At 42.4% G+C, this 25,692-nt stretch overlaps 3 protein-coding genes across 6 annotated transcripts; all 3 read left to right on the forward strand.

The window, feature by feature from the left end:
• LOC100825247 (protein NETWORKED 1B) lies at nt 1-8,004 on the forward strand. Of its 2 annotated transcripts, XM_024463335.1 has the most exons (7): nt 1-297; nt 395-753; nt 1,700-1,894; nt 2,809-3,156; nt 3,241-4,562; nt 4,663-6,429; nt 6,680-8,004. In XM_024463335.1, exons 3-7 carry the CDS (start codon nt 1,792-1,794, stop codon nt 7,775-7,777), a joined length of 4,638 nt encoding a protein of 1,545 aa, XP_024319103.1. In that variant the 5' UTR covers nt 1-297; nt 395-753; nt 1,700-1,791; the 3' UTR covers nt 7,778-8,004. The 2 variants fall into 2 exon arrangements, with proteins under 2 accessions (XP_024319103.1, XP_010237058.1); XM_010238756.3 differs by lacking the exon at nt 395-753.
• Nucleotides 8,005-8,716: 712 nt separating this feature from the next.
• LOC100845023 (stress-induced-phosphoprotein 1) lies at nt 8,717-13,799 on the forward strand. The gene is made up of 8 exons (XM_003577683.4): nt 8,717-8,938; nt 10,327-10,420; nt 10,505-10,555; nt 11,282-11,455; nt 11,897-12,076; nt 12,234-12,353; nt 12,556-12,689; nt 13,295-13,799. The coding sequence occupies exons 1-8, from the start codon at nt 8,802-8,804 to the stop codon at nt 13,365-13,367; spliced, it is 963 nt and encodes a 320-aa protein (XP_003577731.1). The 5' UTR covers nt 8,717-8,801; the 3' UTR covers nt 13,368-13,799.
• Nucleotides 13,800-20,616: 6,817 nt separating this feature from the next.
• Nucleotides 20,617-25,050, forward strand: LOC100830559 (serine/threonine-protein kinase Nek2). Of its 3 annotated transcripts, none has more exons than XM_010238758.3 (15): nt 20,617-20,896; nt 21,070-21,230; nt 21,351-21,417; nt 21,612-21,677; nt 21,787-21,833; nt 21,917-21,962; nt 22,048-22,128; nt 22,225-22,267; nt 22,361-22,410; nt 22,487-22,568; nt 22,655-22,704; nt 23,044-23,117; nt 23,220-23,271; nt 23,377-23,832; nt 24,145-25,050. In XM_010238758.3, exons 2-15 carry the CDS (start codon nt 21,145-21,147, stop codon nt 24,715-24,717), a joined length of 1,773 nt encoding a protein of 590 aa, XP_010237060.1. In that variant the 5' UTR covers nt 20,617-20,896; nt 21,070-21,144; the 3' UTR covers nt 24,718-25,050. The 3 variants fall into 3 exon arrangements, with proteins under 3 accessions (XP_010237060.1, XP_014757328.1, XP_003577684.1); XM_014901842.2 differs by having other exon boundaries at nt 21,089-21,230; XM_003577636.4 differs by having other exon boundaries at nt 21,128-21,230.
• Nucleotides 25,051-25,692: the final 642 nt, after the last annotated feature.

The following is a 25,692-nucleotide window of genomic DNA, read 5'->3' on the forward strand; positions in this document are numbered from 1 at the left end:
CTTTCCTCCTTCCCTTCCCCACACCACACTGCTACTCCCTCTGGTCCTCCATCATTGCATTCACTCCTGCTGCCCAGGAGAGAGCTCCAAGAAGCAGAAGCACACACACTCTCTCCCTCTCTCTTGGATGCACGGTCTTCGTCATCATGGGATTCTGAGGACGACGATGACCTAAAGTAGGGGCTGTGGTAGGATGGGGAGCAGCTGGATCTCTTAATTTCTTGGGTTGGCGGCAGCTGCCGAGGGAGGAACGGAAACAGGAAAGATCCACCCAACCCAGAGATCTTCTGTTCCAAGGTATGTATGTCTGCTGATTCGATTTGGGCACCGCGTAAATTTAGGTGGCAATGTGGAGATTGTGCTTGCCGTTCCTCATTGTTCATGTTTTTTACAGGCAAGGACAAATTTTCTCCCATTGTTTGTGTGGGTGTTCTTCTTACTATTGTTAGCCGGGGGCTCTGCTGCTGTTCTATTTCCTGGCCATTTCCTTCTCGTGTTCCTCGTGCGTGCTTTGGTTTTCTGCCGTCTAAATTATCTCTTCCAGAACATACCTAGCAACTGCCCGTCGTTTCCTGCCCAAAAAGAACTGCGGTTTTGGTTTGGGATGGTTTTGGTTTTGGGTCACTGCGCGTGCGCGGATTGCTTCTGGATGCAGAAGCTTTTCGATCTCTTGCCGGCGCCCTTCATGTGACGGCGCGAGGATCCTGCGCTCTGCCTCTTTAGGAAAAATGCGGCGATTCCTCCCCTATCGTGGTAATTTCTTTTGACCCCCATCTTGCGCAGTTCTGGAAATATCTCGCGAATTTCTCTTCTTTCCTCTGATGTTCCTCCTTAAGGGCAGCAAATTGCGCTGCTGATTTGGTATGCCTCTACGGGTTCGTTCATCCCAAAGATTACCTTTTTTTAACGCGTTCTCTTCTCTGTGTGAAATGCTGTGATTTCCCCTCTTTGCGGCAGGGTGGGGTTCTTGCTGCATTTCTCCTTTCTGTTGCCGATCTGGGGGGCCTGGTTTAGCTGTCAATATCAGTCTGTATTTGTGCTGGTTGGGTTCTCTCTCGTTCTCTTTTCACCGACCTCCCGTTTTTTCCCCTTTCCCTCTACCATTCCTGTTCTTGAGGTTAGGCTTCTGATTCTTTCTTCATGAAGTATTTGTTCATTTGTCTTTCACTTCTTCCTCTGTCGATTTTTGCAGTATTCTGATAAATTCCATGTCTCCTTCTGGTTCCTTTCACTGTATTTTTTTCTTTGGGTTTTGGCGTTGTTTGATCTTGGCACATTTTCTGATCTCTTCTCAGGTTTGCGTGTTCCAGCTGTTGCTGATGCTTATCATCGCTTCCTCTGGAAACAAACATTAATAACCTTAATGGCCTCTCCCCCGTTACGTGAAGATAACAACTGTCAGACCGTTTGAGAGAGATAATTAGTAGGAAATAATTTATTGCGTTAACGTTTACCTTGTCTTAGTTTTTGACCGTTGTGTGCTGCTACTGAGATCCGTGGTTCGTTTTGAGATGTCTATATATAGAACAGTATAGTCGGTTACCTTAGCCTCCTACTGCAACTTCTATCTCTAAAAACTTTCTTGGGTTTGAAGGGTGACTGATCCATCTTGTTTAGTTCTTTTTTCGATTTCATTTCTACCTCTGTTGGATGTTTTCGGTGTAAGACCCTAATGTTCGATATTTCTGATGTGCTTCAGGTAGTTTGCTGGCAGTAGATCTTCATGTAGGTTAACTTCCTGTTGCTTTGCTCGAGGACTGTTATTCTGTTCCGTTCTCTTGGTTGGCCTTCATGGCGAGGATGTCGCCAAACAATCCGATGCGCAAGTACTCATGGTGGTGGGATAGTCATATCTGCCCGAAAAACTCCAAATGGCTCCAGGAAAATCTCACAGGTAAAAATATAGGGTCATTTTAGTGAGATCTTCATAGTATTGTTAGGGAAACATGTTACTTGAACTTAACATTAGCATTAGTTCTCCATCCATTCCTTTTGGAAACAATTACGTCTTTTCTTTCGAAATAATAATATCCTCATTGTATTTTGCATAAGTTGGTGTCTATTGTGTTGAACCTGAGCATTTTATTGCCTTGCCATCGTTGCAATTATCTTAGCTGTGTGTATTTCCAAGGAGAGGATGTAAGGCGATTTTAATGATAAAGAGAGCCCTGCCTGTCATAATGTTACCATCTCCTGTCGAAAGTCAGCAAATTTATTCAGGAAAGCATATGAACAAGTTCAATGCTCCTGTACAAGATAACACTTTACCCAAATGAACAATCATTTCTAGGGAGTCACATGCTGCTGTCTTGGATTAGGTTTTTGAGGCAGGTACATGGTGCACTCTTGTGTGCAATTATGAACCTTGAAATATAAGTTGATTTACCATCAGTCTGGATTAATATAGCGCCTATGGTGAAAATGAATTTCAGCTAGGGTGACGCTAAAATTATTTCAACTGCTGAAATTCAATATATTGGAAATCTAGCCATATTCATTGTTTAATAGGAGAGATCGTACTGATAAACAACTTTTTTTTTGTTGTTTCATACATATTTTGGTCTATTTCAGTTCTGAAACTCTTGGAGTAAGATCAACTTGTCTGCATCTCTACATCTCTTTGGATAGTCCTGAATTTTGTGTCATGAAAAACTACTGAAGTTCCTGATATATATCATGATAGATAGTTTCCATTGCATCATACACACAACATTTCTCTTTTTACAACATTTGTGTGGGTTCTTTTTTCGAGAAACATTTGTGTGGATTATGTACTGAACTATTGTTAAATAATGCATGATTACACAGATACGGATAGCAAAATCAAAGTCATGATCAAGATCATTGATGAGGACGCTGACTCGTTTGCAAGAAGAGCAGAAATGTACTACAAAAGGCGCCCAGAGTTGATGTCCTTGCTTGAGGAGTTATACCGTGCTTACCGAGCTTTAGCTGAAAGATACGATCATGCAGCTGGGGAACTCCGACAGGCTCATCGAAAGATGGCAGAAGCATTTCCAGATGAATACCAGCTAGATTTGGATGATGACCTACCATCTGAAACTGCATCATCTGAAACTGACGCCGAAACTCGTGACATGACACCATTTTTCAGGTCTTTCATCAACACGGGCGATTCAAAAAAGCGTAATAAAGGTATCTGTCAAACTCATTTCATCTATAAATTCATTATCCCAATAGAAGTCAGATCAAAACTGACACGCCTGTATTGTATTGCAGATGACCAGGACCATGAGAAGCTACAGAAAGAAATTTCAAGCTTGTCACAGGAAAATCAAGACCTTAAAAAGAAGATTTCGTCAGTGCTAGAAAAGAGTGAAAGTGCTGAATCTGAAGTTCGATGCCTCAAGGAGGCCCTTGCACAACAAGGGTCAGAGAAAGAGGCCGCGGTTTCACAATGCAAGCAGTCCAGTGACAGGTTACAAAACCTCAAGTCTGAAATATTACTTACACAGGAGGAATTCAGGAAGCTGAAAGAGGAGATGCAAAACGGACTGCAGAACTTGAGCACTGCAGAGGAACAGTGTCTTCTGCTTGAGAGGGCTAATCAGGATTTGCATTTGGAGCTAGATAAGCTGAAGTATGCTTCCAAAGAGAAGCATGAAGAGCTTAATGGGAAATACATTGAGCTGGAAAAGCTTAGCGTCTCTATACAAGAGGAGCAACTGAAGAGCATGCAAGCTGAAATGGCACGGCTGTCTTTAGAGAAGCAATTGGCCCAAGTGCAGGAGAAGCTAAGACTTCTGTCTCTTGAAAAGCATGGTGAAGCAAGTAAGTTTAAGGACATAGAAGCAAACAAACTTATGCTTCAGAAAGAACTGGAGAAGATTCGAGAAGAAAATCAGAAACTGGATGATCAAAATCACACCTCTACATCTGTGATTGTTCGTCTGCAGGATGAGATAATTTCCTTGAAGAATGCACAACGGCACCTCGAGGAAGAGGTGTCTCGGCATGTGGAGGAAAAGAAAGTACTTCAGCATGAGCTTTCACACATAAAGAATGATAGGGGTGATGTCGAGAGGAAGCACTTTTCCATCAAAGAGCAAATACAAGTGGTTAATTTCAATGTGGAATCACTCCAAGCACTTGCACAAGAAATGAGGGATGGAAATGTTGAGCTAAAGGAGACCATCAAGAACCATGATGGTGTGAAAGCGCTGTATGTTGAGAATCTTATGCAGCTGGAGAGAACGTTGGAGAAAAATGCTCATTTGGAGAGATCTTTGTCAGCTGCTGCTACTGAGGTTGCAGGATTGAGAGAGAACAAGATTGCACTGGAAGAATCTTGCAAGCACCTTAACTCCAAGATTAGTGGCCACCAATCTGAGCGAACCATGTTTATTACTCGGATTGAGGGTATTTCTCGTACCATGGAGAAGCTATCAGAGAATAACGTGTTCTTGGAAAATTTGTTGTCCGAAAACAGTACCGAGCTTGAGATACATAGAAGGAAGCTGAAAGACTTGGAAGAGTCTGCACAGGCACTCCGAAATCAGAATTCTGTACTTCGATCTGACAAGAGAACTCTTGTGCATGAGGTATGATGACCAAATTCTTTAGTACTTTGCTAATTCATCGTAGGTTAAAAAATGATGTAATATTGTAACTGGATCCCTGGATTCTTTAATGTTGTTTCAGGTTGATAGCATGAATGGTGCTCTACTTGATCTGGAAACCCAGTATGCAGAGTTAGAAGGACGGCACTTGGATCTCCAGCAGGAGAAGAACAAGGTTCTTAATGAAGTAATCAAGGTACAGGAATTGTTAAGGCTCGAGAGAGAGAAGAGCAAAGAACTCACCCACTCAGAGAAGACTCAGTTCAGTGCTATAAAGAAGCAGATAGCCCTACTGCTAGATGATGGACGCCATAAGGAGAAACAACTTCAAGAGCAGGAGCACAAGATTATTGAAGCTCAGACAGAGATTTTTGTCTTGCAGCAGTGCTTAGGGGACATGGCAGAAGCAAATTGTGATCTCTCAGGGGAACTGCGGAAGCAACAAGAGACACGCAAGATTCTTGAAGACAAATTGGCCTTCTCGTCACAAAATAACAAGCAGCTTACTGAAGGGATTGGTTCTGTGATGGAAGTACTACAGTTTGATGAGAAGTATGGATCTTTGGATCTAATGAAGCTTGACGTAGTTGTGCAGCTCGTCTTGCATGAGATCAAGTGCCTGCTGAATACCATTTCTGATGCCCAAGATGTGAAGCAGAACCAGATCCTTGAGAAGTCACTTGTCGTCACGCTTCTGGAGCACTTTGGACGAGAGGTGGCAGACTTGAGGTCAGAAAGGAGTGTTCTGAGGCAAGAGTGGCAAGCAAAGAGCGAGGAGTTGCTACAGCTCCAGAGTGAAAGGCATGACCTCCTAAAGATCAGCTGCGAGTTAAGGAAGGACATGGAGGCCCGTAATCGCAAAGTGGATGAGATGAAATCTGAGGCAAAGTTCCTGGTTCGACAACTCTCAGAGCTTCAAGAGTCACGCCAGTCATTGCAAGCTGAGATTATTAAGCTGATAGAAGAGAATTCCTCACTCGCAGGCAAACTTTATGACTCAAGGGAGAAAGAGAAGTCGTTTGAAGATGATTTCAGTACTCTAATTGGTGAAGCAGTCAGGACAGATATCCTTGGTGTCATTTTCAGAAGCCTTCATGATGAGAGGACATCAGAATTGCAGTCTTTGCATGATGATTTCGGGTCTCTGCATGCAGCAGGCAATGAGCTTTATCAGGAAATCAGACTGATGAACAAGAAGCTTGGAGATCTACAACTCGAGAACAACTACCTTGAGAAGGAGCTCAGTAGAACTATAAGCATTTGTGATGGATCTAGTCCAGAAAATGGTTCCGGAAGAAGGCGTACTATGCGAAGAGATACCAAGCTATTGAAATCTGGCAGGAAGAGCCAAGAGAGTATGGCGGGCATAGAACACCGCAAAGAAGTGGACAGTGCTGGTCTTGAGAAATCAAACGAAATGTTAAGGGAAGAGCTTCAGAAGCTAAAGAGTGAAGTGCGGGTGCTTAAAAACAACGAACAGCCAGTGATTGATGTCAAGTCTTGCGATGCAGAGATCACGAAACTGCTGGCAAACATGCAAATTGCCACTGCCAATGCAGCTCTCTTCAAGGAGAAGGTTCTTGAGCTCATTGTAACATGCGAGAGTTGCGAGATAAGTGAAATAGTACAGAAGGAGGTGTTGAAGGAGGAGATCACTCGGAGGAATTCTTATGTGGATGCGCTGAAGGACAAGCTAAATGCTGTCGAGATCGAGAACAGAAGGCTGAAGGTCGACCTGAACGGTGACTTCACAGTGCTAGACGCATTGCAAACTGAAGTCAATGCCTTAGAGAGACAAACCCTGTCACTGGCCAAGGATTGCTTACCGTCAAACAAACTCAGGAAGGAGGTATACAACTATTTCCTTGCTCTATTTTCTTCTATCCAATATGTATTCATGTTGAAGTATTATTACAGTTCTTTTTGTAAACATAAATATGGTTTCCATCTCCTTCAGTTGAAGAAATAGGCCCAATGTTTTTATGCTGTTCCTACTTGAGAAATCTGATATTTGTGTTGCACATAGTATGCATTGCAGTATTTGCCCTTTCTGAATTTCATACTCATCAGGGATTCACTTTGCTTGCTGCTTTTGCTAGGAATTCCAATTGTCACCTCAGCTCTCAAAGATTGCTGTGAAACCAAGTGATGACCAAAACTCAACTAAGCTGGTGAAAGACATGGAGCTGCAGAAGTTGCATGGAACCATCAAAGCGCTCCAGAAGGTGGTTACGGATACTGGAGTTGTTCTCGAGCAAGAAAGGCTTGATTTCAGCAGCAATCTCCAGGACGCCAGGAAGCAGATCGAAATGCTCAAGCTCAAGGAGGTCTTGGACAGCGACACAAGCGATGCGAACTACGAGCGAATGTTGAAGGACATTCAGCTTGACCTCGTCCAGACGCCTAGCCGTAGAGCCATCGGTTCGCACCGCCAGAAGAAGAAAATCGCATCGCAGCCTGACGAAAAGATGCTAGCGTTGTGGAGCGTGGTCAGAACGAGCAGCGGCAGCGGCAGGTATGATGATCTGCGACCGCCGCAGAGCGAGGCATCATCGGAGAAGGACAAGGGCAAACGATCATCCTCTGAGCTGATGCTCGTGAAGGATCTCGGTGTCGACAAGCAAGAGATACCGAGGTCTGTGGTCACCACGGAACCGCACCGTGAGTGGAAGAAGAAGGTCATTGAGAGGCTGTCGTCGGACGCTCAGAGGCTCAGGGATCTCCAGTCCATCCTCCAAGAGCTGAGAGCAAGCGTGGAAGCATCAGGGGAGGCCGAGCTGGAGAGCGTCAGGGCGCAGATGGTCGAATCCGAGGCCGCCATCTCGCAGCTGATCGACACCAACGGGAAGCTCCTGAAGAAGGCCGAGGAGTTCACCTCGGTGGACGGGCTCGACGGCGAGAATGTGGACCTCCGGAGCAGGAGCCAGCGCAAGATCCTGGAGCGGGTGAGGAAGATGTCTGAGAAAGTCGGCCGGCTGGAGCTGGAGATGCAGAAGTTCCAGCAGGTCCTGCTGAAGCACGAAGAGGAGCGTGCCAGCCGGCGAGCCTCGAAGACGATGCAAGGCCACCAGCAGCGGCGGTCGAGGGTGCAGCTGGTGGAGTACCTCTACGGGAAGCGGCGGGGCGACGCCGCCAGCCAACGTCGGACGAAGCGCGGACCCTCCTGCTGCATGAGGGCCAAGGCCATGGACGACTGATCAAGATTACCCTTTTACCCAGTTTTTAATCTTCAGACAAGAATTTGCAGTTCAAACTTTTCTCCTGCTGTTTTATGCTGCTCTAGGTAAATAATTGTAAGTTGGACCGGTCGATCTTAATCCTAGTTTGTTCTTCTCAAGTATAAGCATGTAAATGGTAGTCGTTCGTTATGCCAGCGGCAAAACTGTTAAATTTCCGTAGTAAAAAAGTTTGGCTCCTTTGAAAATTCTTCTTGTGCTGCTCTCCATGCTCGTTGATCCAGGCAGTGTCCGGTTTCTTCGTTTGCTGATACGCATTCCTGGAGCTGAAAATGTTTTCGCCATGAATTGGGAAAAGCTTCACTGACCAGCTTTGCGTTTGTGCTTGGTGAATTGTTACAGCATGATTCGGAAAATTACACAAAGATCACCCTATTCCTTGAGCATCGAGTACTTTTCATTAGGCTCGCCTGTAGCTTGGAGATCGACACCTCGTAGTCTCGTACCCTCATTACTCATAGCTTCTTCGCGGTTAGCTGGAAGAAGACTCCAAGGCAGGAGTGAACAAGCAATGCCACGGCCTTGAAAATCACGTACTGTACAAATTTTTCTACATTTTTTTATTCCTGTGATCCAAAGAAAACCTAAATGAATACTCCTTCCGTCCCATAGTTGTTGTCGCAGTTTTAGTTATTTTTTATTTCGAATAACTAAAATGGCGACAAGAATTATGGGACAGCGGGATTACGTGTATACAGTGTTGTGCTTGTATGTCTATTTGATAATTTTTTAAATACCCATATGAAATGTGGGGTTCCAATACTTATTCTCACAATTATTGTAAGGATTTTCCTCGCATTATTTCCAAAAAAAATACTCCTACATTTGTACCCTCTCGTTGTTGCAGTGTTTTTTTCTCTTTGCAAAACGGCGCACGTGCTCTTCTTTCCGGAGAACAAAAAAAACAGAAGGAAAAAAAAAGGAGCGTGAAGAGTGACTCGCGACCCCAAAACCCTAACCCCTGTAACTCTCGGCGGCGGCGGCGATGGCGGACAACGCCGGACGAGCGGCGGCGCTGAAGGACCAGGGGAACGAGCAGTTCAAGACGGGGGGATACCTCAAGGCCGCCGCGCTCTACACGCAGGCCATCAAGCTCGACCCCGACAACCCAACTCTATACAGGTATCCCCTCTCCTCGTCTCCGCTAGTTGCTCTGATCGATCCCTGCGTGCGGAGCTGAGTTGAGAACTTTTGTAGCGTGCGTTTGTTTTTGTTTGTTGGTGAAATGATGAAAGCTGTGCTAAAATTTTGGGTTTTTGAGCGGGTGATGTTGGCGTGGATTCAGGCTTAGGGACTCGGTTACCCTGTTATTTCGTGTGTGATTTATTTGTGGTGGTGTGGCGAGCTTTGCGGTGATGGCTTTGTTGGATCCTTTAGGCTGTCGAAGCATTGTGATATAAGCTGCTGAGCTTTAGACGTGAATGTCTAGGTTGGTTTGTTGAAACTACCCAAGTAGATAGGCCTTCCGTCGTGTTATTTTGGATGTCATTGGCAAATTAGGCTTGTGCGGTTACTAAAAATGTAATATTAGAGATGTGTTCACATTTTTGTGATATAGTTAGCTCATTGATGCACAATGTCTGGTGATATTTAGCACGTGAGGGGTTTAGGGTCCACGTGGCACGATGAACAACTTCTGAAGTGCAGCCGTTATTGATAAAAGACAAGAGAAATTCCACTCACTGTCATTCACTCTAGAGGATTTACTTCTGGATGCAACTTATCTTCCCAAAGGTAGGAAAACCCTCTATGCCTGCCCAGTATTGTCTGTGCCAAGAATGTTCTGAATAAGTGTGAAAAGTGTCCTTACTTCATATGCCCGTTTCTGATTAGGGAAATCTTACCTCGTATTGATCGTGGTGTAGTTAGTATCATTGATTCTACCATAAAACCATGCTCTCACATAGTATTGCGATATGAGGCACACAATGAGAATGAACGTGAAAAGAAATTGAACAACCTAGTTAGCTGGGTTTATGTAGTTAGCACCTCAGCCCTCAGGCGACAGACTGAGTCTTAAACCATCAAATCATGGGGACTCAGCAAATGAAGATTTTTTTAACTGCATAGAAGGAGGAAAGGAGGATCAAACTAGACCACCAGTCATGCGAAGTGTTCTAAAAATCATCGGGCAAATGCTGTTTCAGATGGTAAGTTGGAATTGGCTATAGATTTATAGGCACATTGTTTAGGATATACCCCCTCCGTCCCATATTAAGTGACTCAAATTTTTTCCAAATATGGATGTATCTATACCTAAAAAACGTCTAGATACATGTAATAGAAAGTCACTTAATATGGGACGGAAGGAGTAGTAATCAAACATTTTGGGACTCATTTGATAGCAAAAAATGGAGTAGAGAAAGATTGCATTTCCTTCTTAAGGCTAACAAATTCAGCAACGTCAACTTAAGAGTATCTACGCCATAGTCTATTAATCTATTGTTTTGTTGTACTCCGTATTCTATTGACTAAATTCTGATTGTGCCTTTTATTTACATCCCTGCCAGCAACCGAGCTGCTGCATTTTTGCAGCTGGTTAAGCTTAATAAGGCACTTGCTGATGCTGAGATGACAGTAAAGCTCAAGCCACAATGGGAGAAGGTACTATCAATTTTGAATTGCCCTCAGCTGTATCTGCTCTTAATTTTTCTGCTATCTCACATCCTAACTTCTTTCTTAATATAGGGTTATTTCAGGAAAGGATGTGTTTTGGAGGCCATGGAGCAGTATGAGGAGGTTAGAGTAAAAGTCAAATATGCCTTATTACCTTTGATCAACAGGGGAGAGGGATTTTATCCCACCCTCAGCCTCCTATGTTGTATGCCCTCCTTCCCAAATTATATGACGGCAGCATATTTTGACATTTAAATTTGACCATGTATTAGACAACTAATATGTTAGTTTTTGTGGCACATAACCCAAATTCTATTAGTCAGGTTGATGATTAACGTTGAATCTCAAAATGCGTGGGCGCCTTATAGCTAGCAAGCCGAGAAATAATCGCACTCATAAATTATTGATTGCAAGTATCAAAAGTAAAGATCTAAAGTTTTGTTCTAGACGATGACTAAGTTAATATGTTCGTTGCAGCGAAAGTGTGAAACTGATAAATGATAGATAAACAATAGGCATTTTAAAGAAATGTTCACTTTGCTATATTACACCTTATGTGTTGTTGTATCCAACAAAACAAGATACTTGTTCTTAAACTTGATTACTTGTTGATTTTATTTTGTGTGTGAACCATACAGTAACCTTACTCATTAATGCTATTTGCATCCACCCACATGTAGTGCTTGTATTTTGTGGCTAAATTGAATAAATTGTGCCTCATGTTGATCCTTCATCCGATCGAACTCTCCAAATACTGGCTCAATATATATCTTATTTACATTGAGATGAACCATATGTTCATAAAACCAAGATTATGTTTTGATGTACTTATATGTTGTTCTGGTGCAGGCAATATCTGCTTTTCAAACAGCATTGCAGCACAATCCACAAAATACAGAAGTCTCGAGAAAAATCAAGAGGCTTACTCAGTTAGCAAGGGAGCAGAAGCGAGCTCTTGATGTGGAGAACATGCGATCCAATATTGACATTGGGAGGAACTTGGAGTCTCTGAAAACCGAGCTGGTGAGTTTAATGGTTACCTCCTGGCGCCTTATGTAGTTTAATGATCTTTGGAGTGTACACCTTCTGTTCCCACGGTTAGTTTCATAATGCCATCGGTGCCCAAAATATCTTGGGTACAGGAAGCCAAGAGGCAAGAAGTTTTCAGTAAGGCATTCCGTGAAGGATCTCCTTTTCAAATCCAGACAGTCCAATTTTTTAGCATGACAATTCAGATCACTTGTTTAATCAAGGAAGTAGTCTTCTTAAATGCAAATGTAAATACATCTTAAAATAAAAATGCGTATACATATGCACCTTGCTGACTTTACCAAGTGTGTAACATCTATTATTTTATGTACATTAGTTTGAATGTTGCTGAAATGACAGAAGAAAAAGGACTTTCAGTTATAGACCAACATGTTCCATCTTGGACGTGTTAAGATGTATGCATTTCCATTTCAGGCTGCTAAGTGTGGCGATGCAGAAGTGGGACAAAATATCTTCTCATTTGTTATCAACGTGATTGAATCAGCGATAAAGGCTTGGCATGAAGCTGGAAAAGTGGATGCAAAGGTCAATTTTCTTCTTGATGATCAGAAGACCGATACTGAAAAATATGCTCCAGTGGTTAACATTGATAAGGTATATGTAGATTCAGGATGCTTTGTTCTGCTGCTTGAAGTTTCAGAGTACTAAGGATCTGGTTTAATTGATATTATTATTTGTTGAATTTTTGTTATAACTTCAATTTTGAAAGTATGACTTACGAACACTTCTATGCTTTCTCCTTTCTATGTAGGCCTTTGAGTCACCCCACACCCATAGCAGCTGCTTCGAATATTTGCGGCAATATTCTCAGGATTCTTTTTCGAAGGTTGCTTGTATGGTGGCACCTAAGAGCATCATCTCATACCCACAGGTTCAATTCACCTCTTTTATGTGCTGGTGTGAACAATCTATGTTTTTCATAGTTTGTTGTTGGCTTGTTGCAACCCTAGCACTATAGTTTTTTTTCCTTCAAATATTAGTTTGTGTCATTTGTGATAATTTCTTTATATCATACATGGTGCTGTTGGTGCCAGAAGAGAAGGATAAAGAGTAACATGATCCATCATATACAGGTCTGGAAAGGGCAAGGATCAAGAAAATGGAAGCTTGATCAGAGTGATGGGTTCTTTGTACAATTTGAATCACCATTTTTACGGAAGATTTGGTTTGTTCCTAGCACGACAGAAAAGGGACGGACATTGTGCAGGTAATTCTCCTTTTCTGCGTGAGGCTATTAACCTGTCAATTTGAGAGTTCTTCCAAATAGGTCTCTATTGCAGCCTGTTGTCAGCATTACCTGTTTTTAAGGCTTTTTGTTGAATTTACACGTGTTAAAGTTTTGGTGGTGCTTGAAGATTCCTCTTTAATTTTAGGATAGTCATTTCTGGCCATAGACAACATTGGTAAGTCAACATGCCAACCAAATGATCAACTAGTCATAGTTGTGTGCACAACTACATCATTATGTAGTCGCGTGAATATTCTACTAGAATTGTACAGATGTTTGTAAGTGCTGAATAAAACTACTAGCCTTCCTCTGGCTTCCACGTGTCCACTTATATATGCTGAACTCTACAGTATTAATCGGTGTTGTGCAATAGCAATTGTTTGCACTTTGCACCATCTCGTGATGCTCTGCACTTTATGTGACCATAGATGCATCTGTTGTACCGCCAAGTACTTTACACCCTCCACCCATGCCTTTGGGGTTGCTTTCGCGGACCTGTTAGATAACCATCACTCTTCCTTTGCTCTTTATGACAGTCACAAGCTTTTAAAGTGTACCATGTCTCTTCTTTGCCACTTTTGCAGGAGTCCTGAGCCTTTGGACATTACCATCCATGAAATCCTCCCTCGTATATTCAAAGAAACTGAAACTGTTTGAAAGCGACAAATGCGCAGTGGGTCTCCTTGATTCTACCCCTGGTGCATGGTCCATAATCCGTGCTTGATCCGTAATCCTCCTGCTTGGTTATCGAGAAGGGCGGTGTATTTTCTCTTGCGAGAAGAATGAAATGCCAGATTTTGTAAAACGTAGGTCGGTCGATCAATCTGTATCGGTGTCCTGCACACCCAAGCACTCCCAACTCTGTGCAGATGTTTTTACTGTATACAAGTGATGTGTTGGAGTGCACACAAACAGGCTTTGGTGGGGTTGCATTTCTTTCATTCATCAAAAATTCTCCTGGTATAATTTAGACGCTTCTTCTCTGATTTATCATGTTTTGTGGCTGGCCCCATATCATTACTAATGCTCTTTCCAGAACAATTTATTAATCGTGCTTAGAGAAAAAAAAGAGAGAATATTTTTGTTTCATATCCTGATGGCTCCAGACATGAACATGGATAATGATGAATTGATGATGATGGTGGTGGCGCCATGGAGATATATGGCAAGTGATCCATCGCCATCGTTTGCTTTTCAGGCTCTTGATGTGATATAAAGAGTCTTAGAAACCGTACCTGCATCGACCGAATTATGTTTAGAAACTTGTAAAATATTTGTGATGAATGAGTCTTCCATCTTTTCCCTTTTGCTGGAATCAGATGCTAGCTAGAGTGTCATTTGTTTATCAATATGGAATATAACATTGTACGTATATGCGTGGTCAATCTTCATCTGGACCTACGTACGTGCCTCTAAAATGATTGTTGAAGATGGATCTTTCTCTTGCTTTCGTTGTCCGATCAGTGTGGGGAGAGCTCTCAGCGATGACCTCATTTCATGGTAGTCAATAATCTGATTAATCATTGGTGGCATGGCAAAGCATGAGCGGCACGGGTTGCCTTCCATACGGAGAGATCAATGCATTCCATTGCGTAGGCCGTGCTAGCTTAGCTTTGACTGCCCAATTTTGAAAGCATATTTCCTTGTACATCGATGGATCGTTTTTGCTGGCAGTAACTAGTTACATTATTATTTTTTATGAAGGGAAAAAATAACGTAATTAGTTACTCCCAGCAAAACTAATCACATTATCACAAGACGAGAGCATGACTTGGAACTCTGGAACCGACGATGTCAACTACATGCATGTACTGCTACTTCCATCCCAAAACACAGGACGTTTATTTATTGCCCATCAAACTTTGTATAGTTTGACCAAGCTTAACAAAAGATATCAATATCAGATATTGTGAACGGTCTTTATTTAGCACCGTAGATGTCGATATTTTTGTTATGGGCTTGTGTCGAACTTTATAAAATTTGACGATTAACGAAATTTACGCGAGCTACGTTTTGGAGCGGAGGATCGAGTATAATTATCCTCATGCATACTGGTATAGTTGGCATTGGGTTTATCATTAATTGTTTTCTGGTCGAAATCACGGGGAACGCAATTAATGGATAATGCGCATATGTCGATGCCAAATTAGAGTAGTCCCATTAAACAAAAGGAGATGAAAAATAGACAAGAGGGGAGGGAGGGAAGCCCATAAATGAGTGCACACGGAGTGTGCGGCAACAAATAAACAGCGTTGCTACATGTGTCACATGTTCCAGCAGGCGATGGCGATGCATGGTAGCTGCTCCCTCCATTCGTAAATACTAAATACTTTGTCACTAGTTTAGTGCAAATTTTATCTAAAACAGCGACAAGTATTTAGTAACGGAGGCAGTAGCTGCTTTCGGTGGCCGTCCACCCGTTCCCCATGGCATTGGTTCCCCGTTCTCGGCTGGCCGGTGAGATCGAACTACTCGTATACGCTGCAAGGAAGGAGCCAGCCAGCCAGCCGGTCTTCTGATCGATCTCTGACGTGATCGTGATGGTATTAATGTGCGGCGAGCGATGTAGTACTAGTACGTATTTACACCGGCCGGCTCTTACACGCAGCAGCAGCAGCCAGCAGCAGCACTGCAGGCAGGCAGCTACGAAGGAAGGAGCTGCAAACCTACGTACTTTGCAGGAGGAGCTTTCGATGCAGTAATATATGGATGAGATCGATAGCCTCTCTTTCTATTCTATTCTCTTCTCTTCTGTTGGCTCTGTCTGCACTTGCAGCCTTTTAGTTTAGCTGTACATGTATGTATTACTCCCTCCTGTCCCTGTTAGTTGTCCAAATAATATATACCTAAACGTTTTTTATATATAAATACATTCATATTTGAACAAATTTGAAACAATTAATATGGATCTCATAGGAGACGAAATCAGCTGTGGAGGCAAATGGTTTACATGGCATTTCTCCTGGAATATTTATGCAATCAGTTACACCCTTGTTGGTGTGATATAATTCTCTCCGTTCTCTCATCAGCTTCCTCACCACTTATTAACCAAAAAAAAAGGATGGACAAACAAGTAAGAGTGATTAGGCTTTAAACATATAAACATTTTGAGAAAAAACTTGCCCAAAAAATGTACTCATATATAAAGTAAAAAAGAAAAATCACCATGGCTCGTTTCGTTTTGGACGTAGGAGCAGCTAGCCTGGAGTCGGGAAGGGATAAAGCTAGCGAGGTGAGAGTAGACAGAGCGTAATTAATGAGTGAAAAAAGAGGACGCACGCATGCAAGCAAGCAAGTAAAGAGTAGGGTCCAAGTGGCTGCGCGCCAAACCAATTAACCGATCCCAATTTATGGAGCCCGGCCGAGACGCGTGATCCATCCATCACGAAATGAAAAGGGGCAAAAAAGAAAGAAAGAAGAGTGCATTCCATTCCATTCATGCATCATGCATGTTGCTGGATCTTCCTTTTCAGCAGTTGCGACAAGAGTCGGCATGCCGGCCGGCCGTGCTCTCTTTTTTATTTTATTTTATTTTATTTTCTCGCGTCATTACTTTGATCGGGAGTCATGCAAAACAAAAAGTAAACATAACAGGTTGCTTAATAATCCCTATGATTGCCGTAACCTGTTCACATGCCTTATATTTTTCGGTGATCTTTCGCACATATATAAAGCTTGTAAATAATGACCGTATTTTTTGTGCAAGATTTATGGGGCTAAGATTTTTTTCTACCGAATTATATTGCATCGCATCATTTTTCTCGGTTCTGTTTTTCTAAAATATGATTCTGCTAAATTACAAGAAGTCAGGAACCATATTTAATATGCGCCAATGTTCCAAAATTCCGGACTTTACATACGAACCCGTGATGGTAGAAATACAAACCAACTGCTCTTGCAAATTACGACATGCAGGGCATATGTATAGGAGCACGCTATTTTGCTAGCATGCATTTTTTTTTATTGAGAGTGACACATGCACGATTGGACAGTAACATATCTATGTATGTACAAAAGGGGTGTCGACTAAAGGGAAGGCAAAAAAACAAAGCAGTCAAAGCTAGCTTGAGAACACCCAATGTGAATCTTGAGGTTCTCCGGTGTGAAATTTTGTGAGCCCGGCGGCCGGCCGGCTTGGTCAAGGGGAACGGAGAATAAAGTAATAAAGTAAAAGGGTAAAGCCGTCGAGACATGCATGTCAAAAAGTCCCTCGTAGGTAAATGGGGAGTACTACTGTTTTCCAACGGATGATGGTCCATCACCGAGAACATCTATTGTCAAAAAGCCATCTTCCAATATTTTCTCGCACAGTGGTCCACTAGATTTAATTATATCAAGTGTTGACCTTTCTGATTTATTATAGGCTTTTATAAATCCGGGCTCTCGTGACGGTGCAGGTGCTTAGCCGGCCTCGACAAATCAACAAGCTCAAGCGAAGAGGATAATTGTGATGATGAACCGAGTAAGGACGAGCCGTCAGAAACGGTGTAAAGACGAGAGTTTGCGAAAGGAAAAAAGGCGAAAAATGACAAAGAAACAATATTGTTATGCTTTTTCGGTATCAAAGGCTACACAACGATGGAGAGGATAGTGCTCGTAGACAGAGCGATTTGAGGTGCCAACTCACAATTTTTAGGAGCAATTGTTTCTCCGGCGATTTCAAAATAGTTATATAGTCCAATGATGATTTTCTCATCCATTCATATTGACACGAGTCTCGGTATTAGAATAGAAGATTCATCGCGTGGATTTAAAAATAGTTATTTCACGATCCGACCGCATATTACCTCATATTTCATCGATATTTAGTAGCAAGAAAAGGGTTATACCGGAACGACTTGTTTGTCACCGTCCGGATTACACCAGTGTACCCTGCGTTAAACCCCCAAGATTTTGAATAATAGAATGATAAAAAATATGTATGTTAAAGAAGGGTGTAAGTGCAAGATGCACGGACCAGATAACTCTGTTGAGATCAGGGCTGACCTAACCCAACCCAACCCAGAGCAGATCTGACTCGAGTTGACATTCTTTCTTTTTCTACACTGTTATGCCTAAGTACATCAGCAGCAGAAGAAGAGGCTAAGCATTACTCATTAGTACAGGAGGTCACTTTCTCTCAGGTCATATCGTCATTATCATCAGATGCTTCTAATTATCGTGTGGTCTGTATTTAACTCGAGTTCGGGCATTGGATTCCAACTGTTCCCTCCCTCCATGCATGTGAGATCCAATCCGGTCCCTGTCGGATTTTCATTTCGATGGATCTATGTATATGTATGTATGTACTCCGTATATATAATGACATGCATGTGTACAGTGCAGGTGACGACAAACCATTTTTTTTCTCTTCATAAATGTTTTACGAATACTATATCTATTATATGTTTGGAGCGAGGGAGTAGATATTAAGATGCAGAATTCAAAATTAACTGGTACTTCCTGTGATCCTAAATTTTGACTAAATTTGTCTAAATATGGATGTATCTACTCATAGAAAAGTCTAAATACATGTAATATTTTTACAACAATTTAAGATCGGAGAGAGTATTTTGCAACCTCAATTCCGTTGCTTGGAAGCCAATTGAACTCGCTGCTAGAATTGTCACCAATTTTCCGCACATTTGGCTATTTGCCCCTCGCCTCATCCTCTTTCTCGCATCTCTCTGTCTCTGGCCGTCCCAAAATCCTAAGTCATCTAACATAGGGAACAAAAGTACATTGTGATTGTGATGCCATCGTTATTTGGTTCATCTACTTTTTGATCTCGAAAAGTAGATGGACCTAGTACACGGTACAAATAATGATGTCACATCACAATCACAACGAATCGCAATGAAAGAGGATTCAAGATTTGACGGATTCAACCATAGTTATTACTTGTAACGTGAACTCAAACAGTATGAAGAATCTAACCACAATTACTTTTTTGAATTTGGCTCTCTAGGACCTACTGTAGCTACGATCAACTAACATTTTTGCAGGAAATCAAATCGTTGCAACATGCTCTCAAACCCATAAAAATGGGTATAATTATAGCCACCTTTCTCATTGCATGGTATATGTTTGTAGAAATTCCTCATGAAATTAAGTTCGGTTTGTATTGTTGTGTATGCAGGGACATGAAAACCGCGCCTAATTAACGGAGCATTTCAAGGAGAACAAATGGCCCGTTTTGGCGCTTGTTTCTAGGATGATGATGGCGACATAATCGTGAGGGTACTTCAGTTTAGGACCGATAGATAGCAACTGGCCGAGAAGCTAAATGACCATCTTAATTTGGCGCAACAAGTTAAAGTGAATACGATCAAGCCGCTTCATTAGATGGCTCATCAAGACAAGAAATGTGGTGCCAGTGCCAGTCAGAGGAAAGGGTTCGTGGCAGCCAACCCAAAATGAGACAAGTGCAAACATGTAAAAGGGGAAGAAAAGGAAGAACGGCGCCCGGCTAATTTTGCTTGCACCCAATTAATTGGGGCAGCTTGGAACTTAGCAATTTCGTAAAAGAGCTACTGTATTAAATCTCGCTGCTGGCTCCAAATAGGGTCTCTTCATCTTTGATTCGCCGCCAAAAGGGAGATGGTAGGCAATGCTACTTGCTCTGGATTTGATCGAGTGGGTTAAATTTTTTCCTAGAATAGTGGGTTAATTTTTGAAGTGCAGGGATTTCACCCAAAAGAAGCTAAATTTCTTTCTAAACAGGTAATCGAAAGGAGATTCCTCTCCTTTTCGGACAAAAGAAGAAAATATACTGTTTCAAAACTGGCCCCTCGATCTCTTGAGCATCTCCCTGAATTCACAAGATGCCAAACAAAAGGCTACGTCCAATGGTCTTCATGCTCATGTATATCTTTTGTTCCAGAGGCCTTAAAATCCGTGTAGATTATAAAATGTTTCAATTTTTTGTTCAGATGCTCTCTGGATTGGATCCTGGAAAAACAATTGCAGCTAACAATAGCTACACCCAAGGGGCCTGGTTTGGATCGCAAGTTTCACCCCAAGTCTAGCTCAGCGAAAATTGAACGGTTTCGCAATAAATTTATCGTTTTGCTATTTTTAATGCGACCGAGAAATAGCTATTTCTAAGTCGACGCCAACAACCATCAGACCTAATCACTGAGATTTGTTTAAGATTCATATAAGTATAAAATGATGAGAAAAACTTAATTGTATGGGTATGATTGTTGCCGAGAAATAACTATTTTTAAGTCGACTAAGAAATAGACACTTCCTAAATTTTAACTAAATTAGTATGTTTCAAATTTCATCCCAAGACCATGAAAATTGAACTGTTTTACGCGGCCACCTGGAACATTTTAGAACCTCTTATCTAGTCAACTGGATGCTGCATTCGGCTTCTCTACAAGTTTCTTTTTTCTCTTCTTCTTTCTCATTGATTTTAGTAATGCCATCAGCCCATTAGCATTATACTATAGCCACTCACACTAATGACTCACTCCTTTTTGTTCCCATCATACCACTGATGCAATCCAAGAGATTTAAAAACTCCTCCGAAAATTAAAAAACACACACATTTGACCATCCCATGTGGGCCCACACACCACTCCCTTCTTCTCTCTCATCACACTTTGTTTTCTTCCTCACTCCCATCACCTTCACCCCTCTCTCTCTAGCCTTGCTCTTTTTTTAAGAGCCAGATTGGGCTGTCTTATCACGGGTAAATCTGGCTTTTCACGAACAGTCAATTTTTCTCTCAGTAAATTTTAAACAAAAATTAATTTCTTCTTTCATAATAAGTGTAGCTGATTATATACGACAATTGATCTTTACGGATGTTGTCGTAATAATCGACAAAAAAAAACATGATATATATCACATGATATATGACGTCTGGATGGATGGGAGCTGGACATAAAAACGGGAGCAGGCAGGCAAAGCTGTGTGCTTCAGTTATTACCAAACCCACACTCTCTGAAGTCTACTAGTAGTACTAGTACCCTGCCAGTTCTCAACAAAAGAAAAAGGAAAGGAGGAAAGAAGAAGACCCACTGTGTTCCCTAGCAGCAGCCGCAGCCGCAGCCGCCGTGCGGCGACACCGCCGACGCGGTCGATCCCCCCGCCTCTCTCCGCCATCGCCATTCTTGGTTCTTCCTCGCCGGGCTATCTTGTTCCTGCTGTCTCTCTCCGCCACCGTCGGCAGTTCTGTTGGCCATTGGGTTTTTGAGGTATGAGGCTTGTTTCCATCCAGCGATCTCTGTAGCTTGTTAAATCCCACTGACCTTTCACGATTTCTGGATCCGCGCCGCTGCTTTGCTCCGCTGGATGAATGAGCTCTGTGGGGGGAGAAAATGGGGAGGGATTTAGAGAAATAATCAATATTTGTTTGCCAACACTGTAGCTCCGCCCCCTGCCTCCAGGATAGTTTGAAAAGCGTCTTTGGTTTGTGGGAGCTGCAGAGTCCAGCAGCAGCGGGATGGATCAGTACGAGGTATTGGAGCAGATTGGAAAAGGGGCATTTGGCTCTGCGCTGCTGGTCAGGCACAAGGTGGAGAAGAAGAAGTGAGCCTGGCTTTAACTAGCACCGCCCCTTTCATTTTACCTTCTGGGCGGGGTCAATTGTTGTTCCAGTCGTTCGTTTTGATCATGAGTGGAGCTCTCTCTGGGCTTTTTTGCTTGCAGGTATGTGCTGAAGAAGATACGGCTTGCTCGGCAAACCGACCGCACTCGCAGGTCTGCCCACCAGGAGGTAAATGAAAGCTTCTTCTCCTTGTCTTCACCAAGCTGCTGCTACATTTTTCTTTCATTGTTTGTTGCCTAGCTTTGGTTTTCAAGGAGAATGGCTTCTTCTCATAAAGGCTGGAATGCTGGATTGTTGATGACATTCTTGGCACAGAATATACTGTCTTTTACTGAGTTGGGCTGGAATGTTTCTTTATGCAGATGCAGCTTATTGCGACAGTGAGAAATCCGTTTATCGTGGAGTACAAAGATTCATGGGTGGAGAAGGTAGGTAAAAAGGACAGGAAAGGAGAAACTTTAGCAAGCAGGGAGGGTGAAATTGCCTCTGTTTTAACTATCATGCCTTCTGCTAAGTTTTTTCGTTTTAAACTTTCAGGGTTGCTATGTCTGCATCGTCATAGGTTATTGTCAAGGAGGAGACATGTATGTATTCCTGTAATGGCCTTTTAAATAGTCTGTTCACAAACTTAAGACCCTGTAGTTAACACAATATGTCTTGGTTTCAGGGCTGAAGCTATTAAAAGAGCTAATGGTGCCTATTTCTCTGAGGAGGTGTGTTTCTTGAGTTGCTTTCATTTTGGTATCTTTAGCTTGTTCTGCTGAGGAAGACACCTTCAACTGTTTTCTGATTTTGCAGAAGCTTTGCAAGTGGCTTGTGCAACTCCTTATGGCTCTTGACTACTTGCATGCAAATCACATTCTTCACCGAGATGTGAAGGTCAGTAACAGTGCTTCATTTGGAGAATTTGTTGATAGATAGTGATTTTTCTAAGGTGTTGTAATAATGTGTACTGAAGCTGCTAATTCGTTTCAGTGCTCCAATATTTTTATTGCCAGAGACCAAACCATAAGACTTGGTATGTAGCTTAGTCCCTGAAAAAGTACAATACTTTATGTATGAGTGCAGCAATCCTGATAATGATTGTAATTCTAATCCTAAAAAAATGCAGGTGACTTTGGGCTTGCAAAAATATTGACTTCTGATGATCTGGCGTCTTCCGTGAGTACTAAAACATTTGCTGTCTTTCTTGTACATATTTGATGGTGTTCTTATACTATATTGCCCTCAACACCAGGTGGTAGGAACACCAAGTTATATGTGCCCAGAGCTTCTTGCTGATATACCATATGGTAGCAAGTCTGACATTTGGTCTCTAGGTATGTATTTCTTCTAGTTGAGAAATCACTTTCCTGAAACCAGGTAGAAAACATGCAATTCAGTATTAATATTTGTTTTGTTTCAGGATGTTGTATATATGAAATGACTGCTCTCAGGCCTGCATTTAAAGCTTTTGTAAGTCTCTACCCTGCCTTCTTTTTTGATGCCGGTGCATGTAATTGGTTTATACAAATGCTGCAACTTGATGGTTAAAACTATAAAATAACATTATGTTCACTTACTGGCTTACTGAACACTTCCTGCTTTGTAATTTAGATTTATTTGTCATGTTTATGTCCTATTATTACATTAGTAAACTTGGATTGTCACTACTTATTAGTAGACTCCCATTATACTTGCACACATGCTCTGCGCAAAACTATTTTATTATATTTTTAGACTACTATCTCTACCCTAATAATAACGTAACACCCAAGAAATTAATCAGGTTTTGATTCTATCATTTCTTGGCAGGACATGCAAGCTCTTATTAACAAGATCACAAAGTCAATAGTATCACCATTGCCCACCAAATATTCTGGTCCATTGTAAGTTTGCTGTCAAGTTTTTTTTTTTGTTTCTTACTCCATTTTGCTTGTCATCTTACTCGAATGGAGCATGCTTCTCAAAGTTTTACTTCCTTCATGCAGTAGGGGACTTATTAAGAGCATGCTACGGAAAAGTCCAGAGCACAGACCAAGCGTAATTCCTCAATATTATCTTAGTCTTTGGTAACCTATTTTTTATGTTCATACAAAGCTGTTCTCTGATCATCTGATGTAAATATGCACTAAATGACCTCTACAGGCTGCAGAACTGCTCAAACATCCACAACTTCAGCCTTATGTGTTTCAAGTCCAATTGAAATCTAGTCCTACTCGCAATATACTTCCTATCAATGAATGTCTGACTGACAAAGTTAAGAAGATGACATTTCCTGATGATTTAGCTGATTCCGTGCGCAGAAGAATGGTCAGGAGAAACTCTTTGGGAACTCACAGGATTGTAACATTTAGCAAACCATCTCCTGAGCGGAATTCTGTTAGCTCTACTAGGAGCATCAAAGAATGTACAACTACTCAGAGTGTCAAAGAGTTCTCCATTGACAGCAGTCAAGTTGAGGACGAGGTTACCAGTAAAGCCATCATAACTAAGACAGCAAGCATCCTAAGGACTCCTAAGAGTATTCCAGCCAAGACATTCACAAGTAGGAATCGGTTTGAAACTCCAAAAACATCTTATACCAGTACAAACCGCGTTGAGGTATTTTTCACAATGAGCTTGTTCTATGTTCTTTATGCTCTTGATTATACTGATAAGCTTGTTCTTCATCTGTTTGTGAATGCCATACTCGTCAATTATAGCATGCACATGCTCTCTTCATGTCAATCAGAATAAGCTTATGTTCAGTCAGCCTTTGGTCATATAGTTATTATGTCTCTGTCATGACACATTTGTTTAAATCTATCTTGTTTTTGGCTTTAACATGGATCTGCATCTGGAAGTTTGCATGAGTTTTTTTATGTTGAAATAAATGGTCCAATATTCATTGACGGTCCAATTTCTCCTTTGCAGCTACCCTCAGTAACACCTCTAAACAAAAGTGCTCGACTGGCTCGAAGAGCATCCCTCCCACTGTCGACATATGAAACACCAACCAAGCGCAACATCAGCATTCTGGACCAGCTAGACTCCCCTGATGTCTCCGTGAATGCACCTCGAATTGACAGGATCGCAGAATTCCCGTTGGCCTCATCTGAGGACCCCCTGCTCCCGATCCACAAGCTCTCCTCGGTTCACGGATCATGCTCCACACCTCCCTCCATCAACCGGTCAATCACCAAGGACAAATGCACAATCCAGGTGCTCCGCACGGACGGGGACAACGTGAGTGACTCCTCAGGCCGCAACGCCACAGCTGCCTCGAGCCGAGGGTCCAACGACTCCAGGCTGCAGCGGTTCGACACCTCGTCCTTCCAGCAGCGAGCCGAGGCGCTAGAAGGGTTGCTGGAGTTCAGCGCGCAGCTGCTGCAGCAGGAGAGGTACGACGAGCTGGGGATCCTGCTGAAGCCCTTTGGCCCCGAGAAAGCGTCCCCCCGGGAAACCGCCATCTGGCTCACAAAGAGCTTCAAGGAGACGGCGTCGTAGCAGCGCCATATCTCTGTAATCACCAACCTTTTCGCTATGCGCAATAGGTAGTCGAAAAACCGAACCATCTTTTAATTAGGTCTGAAGTTTAGCTGCTGGGAACTGAGGCAAACACCATCCCAGTGTTGCCAACCCTGACTCATGGTTTACCTGTTAGCTAGCCAGTAAACCCTAGCTCAGTAGCAGTAGTATTAGACTACTAGTACTAGTAGTAGAAACATTTGCTGTGGATCTGGCAAGATCTTAAAACCCTTGTAACCATGTTGCATCTGCAATTAATCAATCATGTTGCAAGGCAGGGCTGGAGGAGATCCATCCAGTTGGCAGCAGCAATACTGTGTGTGTGTGTGTGTGTGTGTGTGATGGGTCCCCTGTCTCTTCCTCCTGAGCATAGACCGAAGAATCCTATGCTGGTTTCATGATCCATGGACTCTCTTTAACTAGCCAATTAAAAAAAAACACCTATAAATGTAATTTTTCTTTCCTGGCCTACCAATGGATGCATGGATCGGCAGATGCCCACATACATTAGACATACCATATACCATGCACCTAGCCTTTTGTGAGGCTTCGACATGTAGCTAGATTAAAACACCTGTGATGGCCCATGTGGTGATGAGAAAAACAAGACAAAAAACCTGGGGGTTTGTTTGCCGTAGAGCCAGCCGAATCTCTCCATGTGCCCTGCCTCTCGTATTGTCATTGGCTCGGTCGCCTGTACGTGATTGATCGGAGAAAACAAAGGCTCCGTCGGCGTGGATCTTGGGAGGCTGCTAGCACGGGGGCGTGTGTCTTGGCTCCTTGCAGGAGTCCAGGAAGCAATACCATGTACCCAACAGTTTTCCTGTCCCTTGCTTACATGCATCTTGGTCTTGGGATGCCATTGCAACTCTTTGCCGATACTCTAAGCAACATTAGAAGTACAGATAATAATTATGTAATGTAATCAAGGGTGCCAGAGACTAAAATATCAAG

The sequence above is a fragment of the Brachypodium distachyon genome, chromosome 4 (assembly GCF_000005505.3).
Source record: "Brachypodium distachyon strain Bd21 chromosome 4, Brachypodium_distachyon_v3.0, whole genome shotgun sequence".
NCBI classification, from domain to species: domain Eukaryota; kingdom Viridiplantae; phylum Streptophyta; class Magnoliopsida; order Poales; family Poaceae; genus Brachypodium; species Brachypodium distachyon.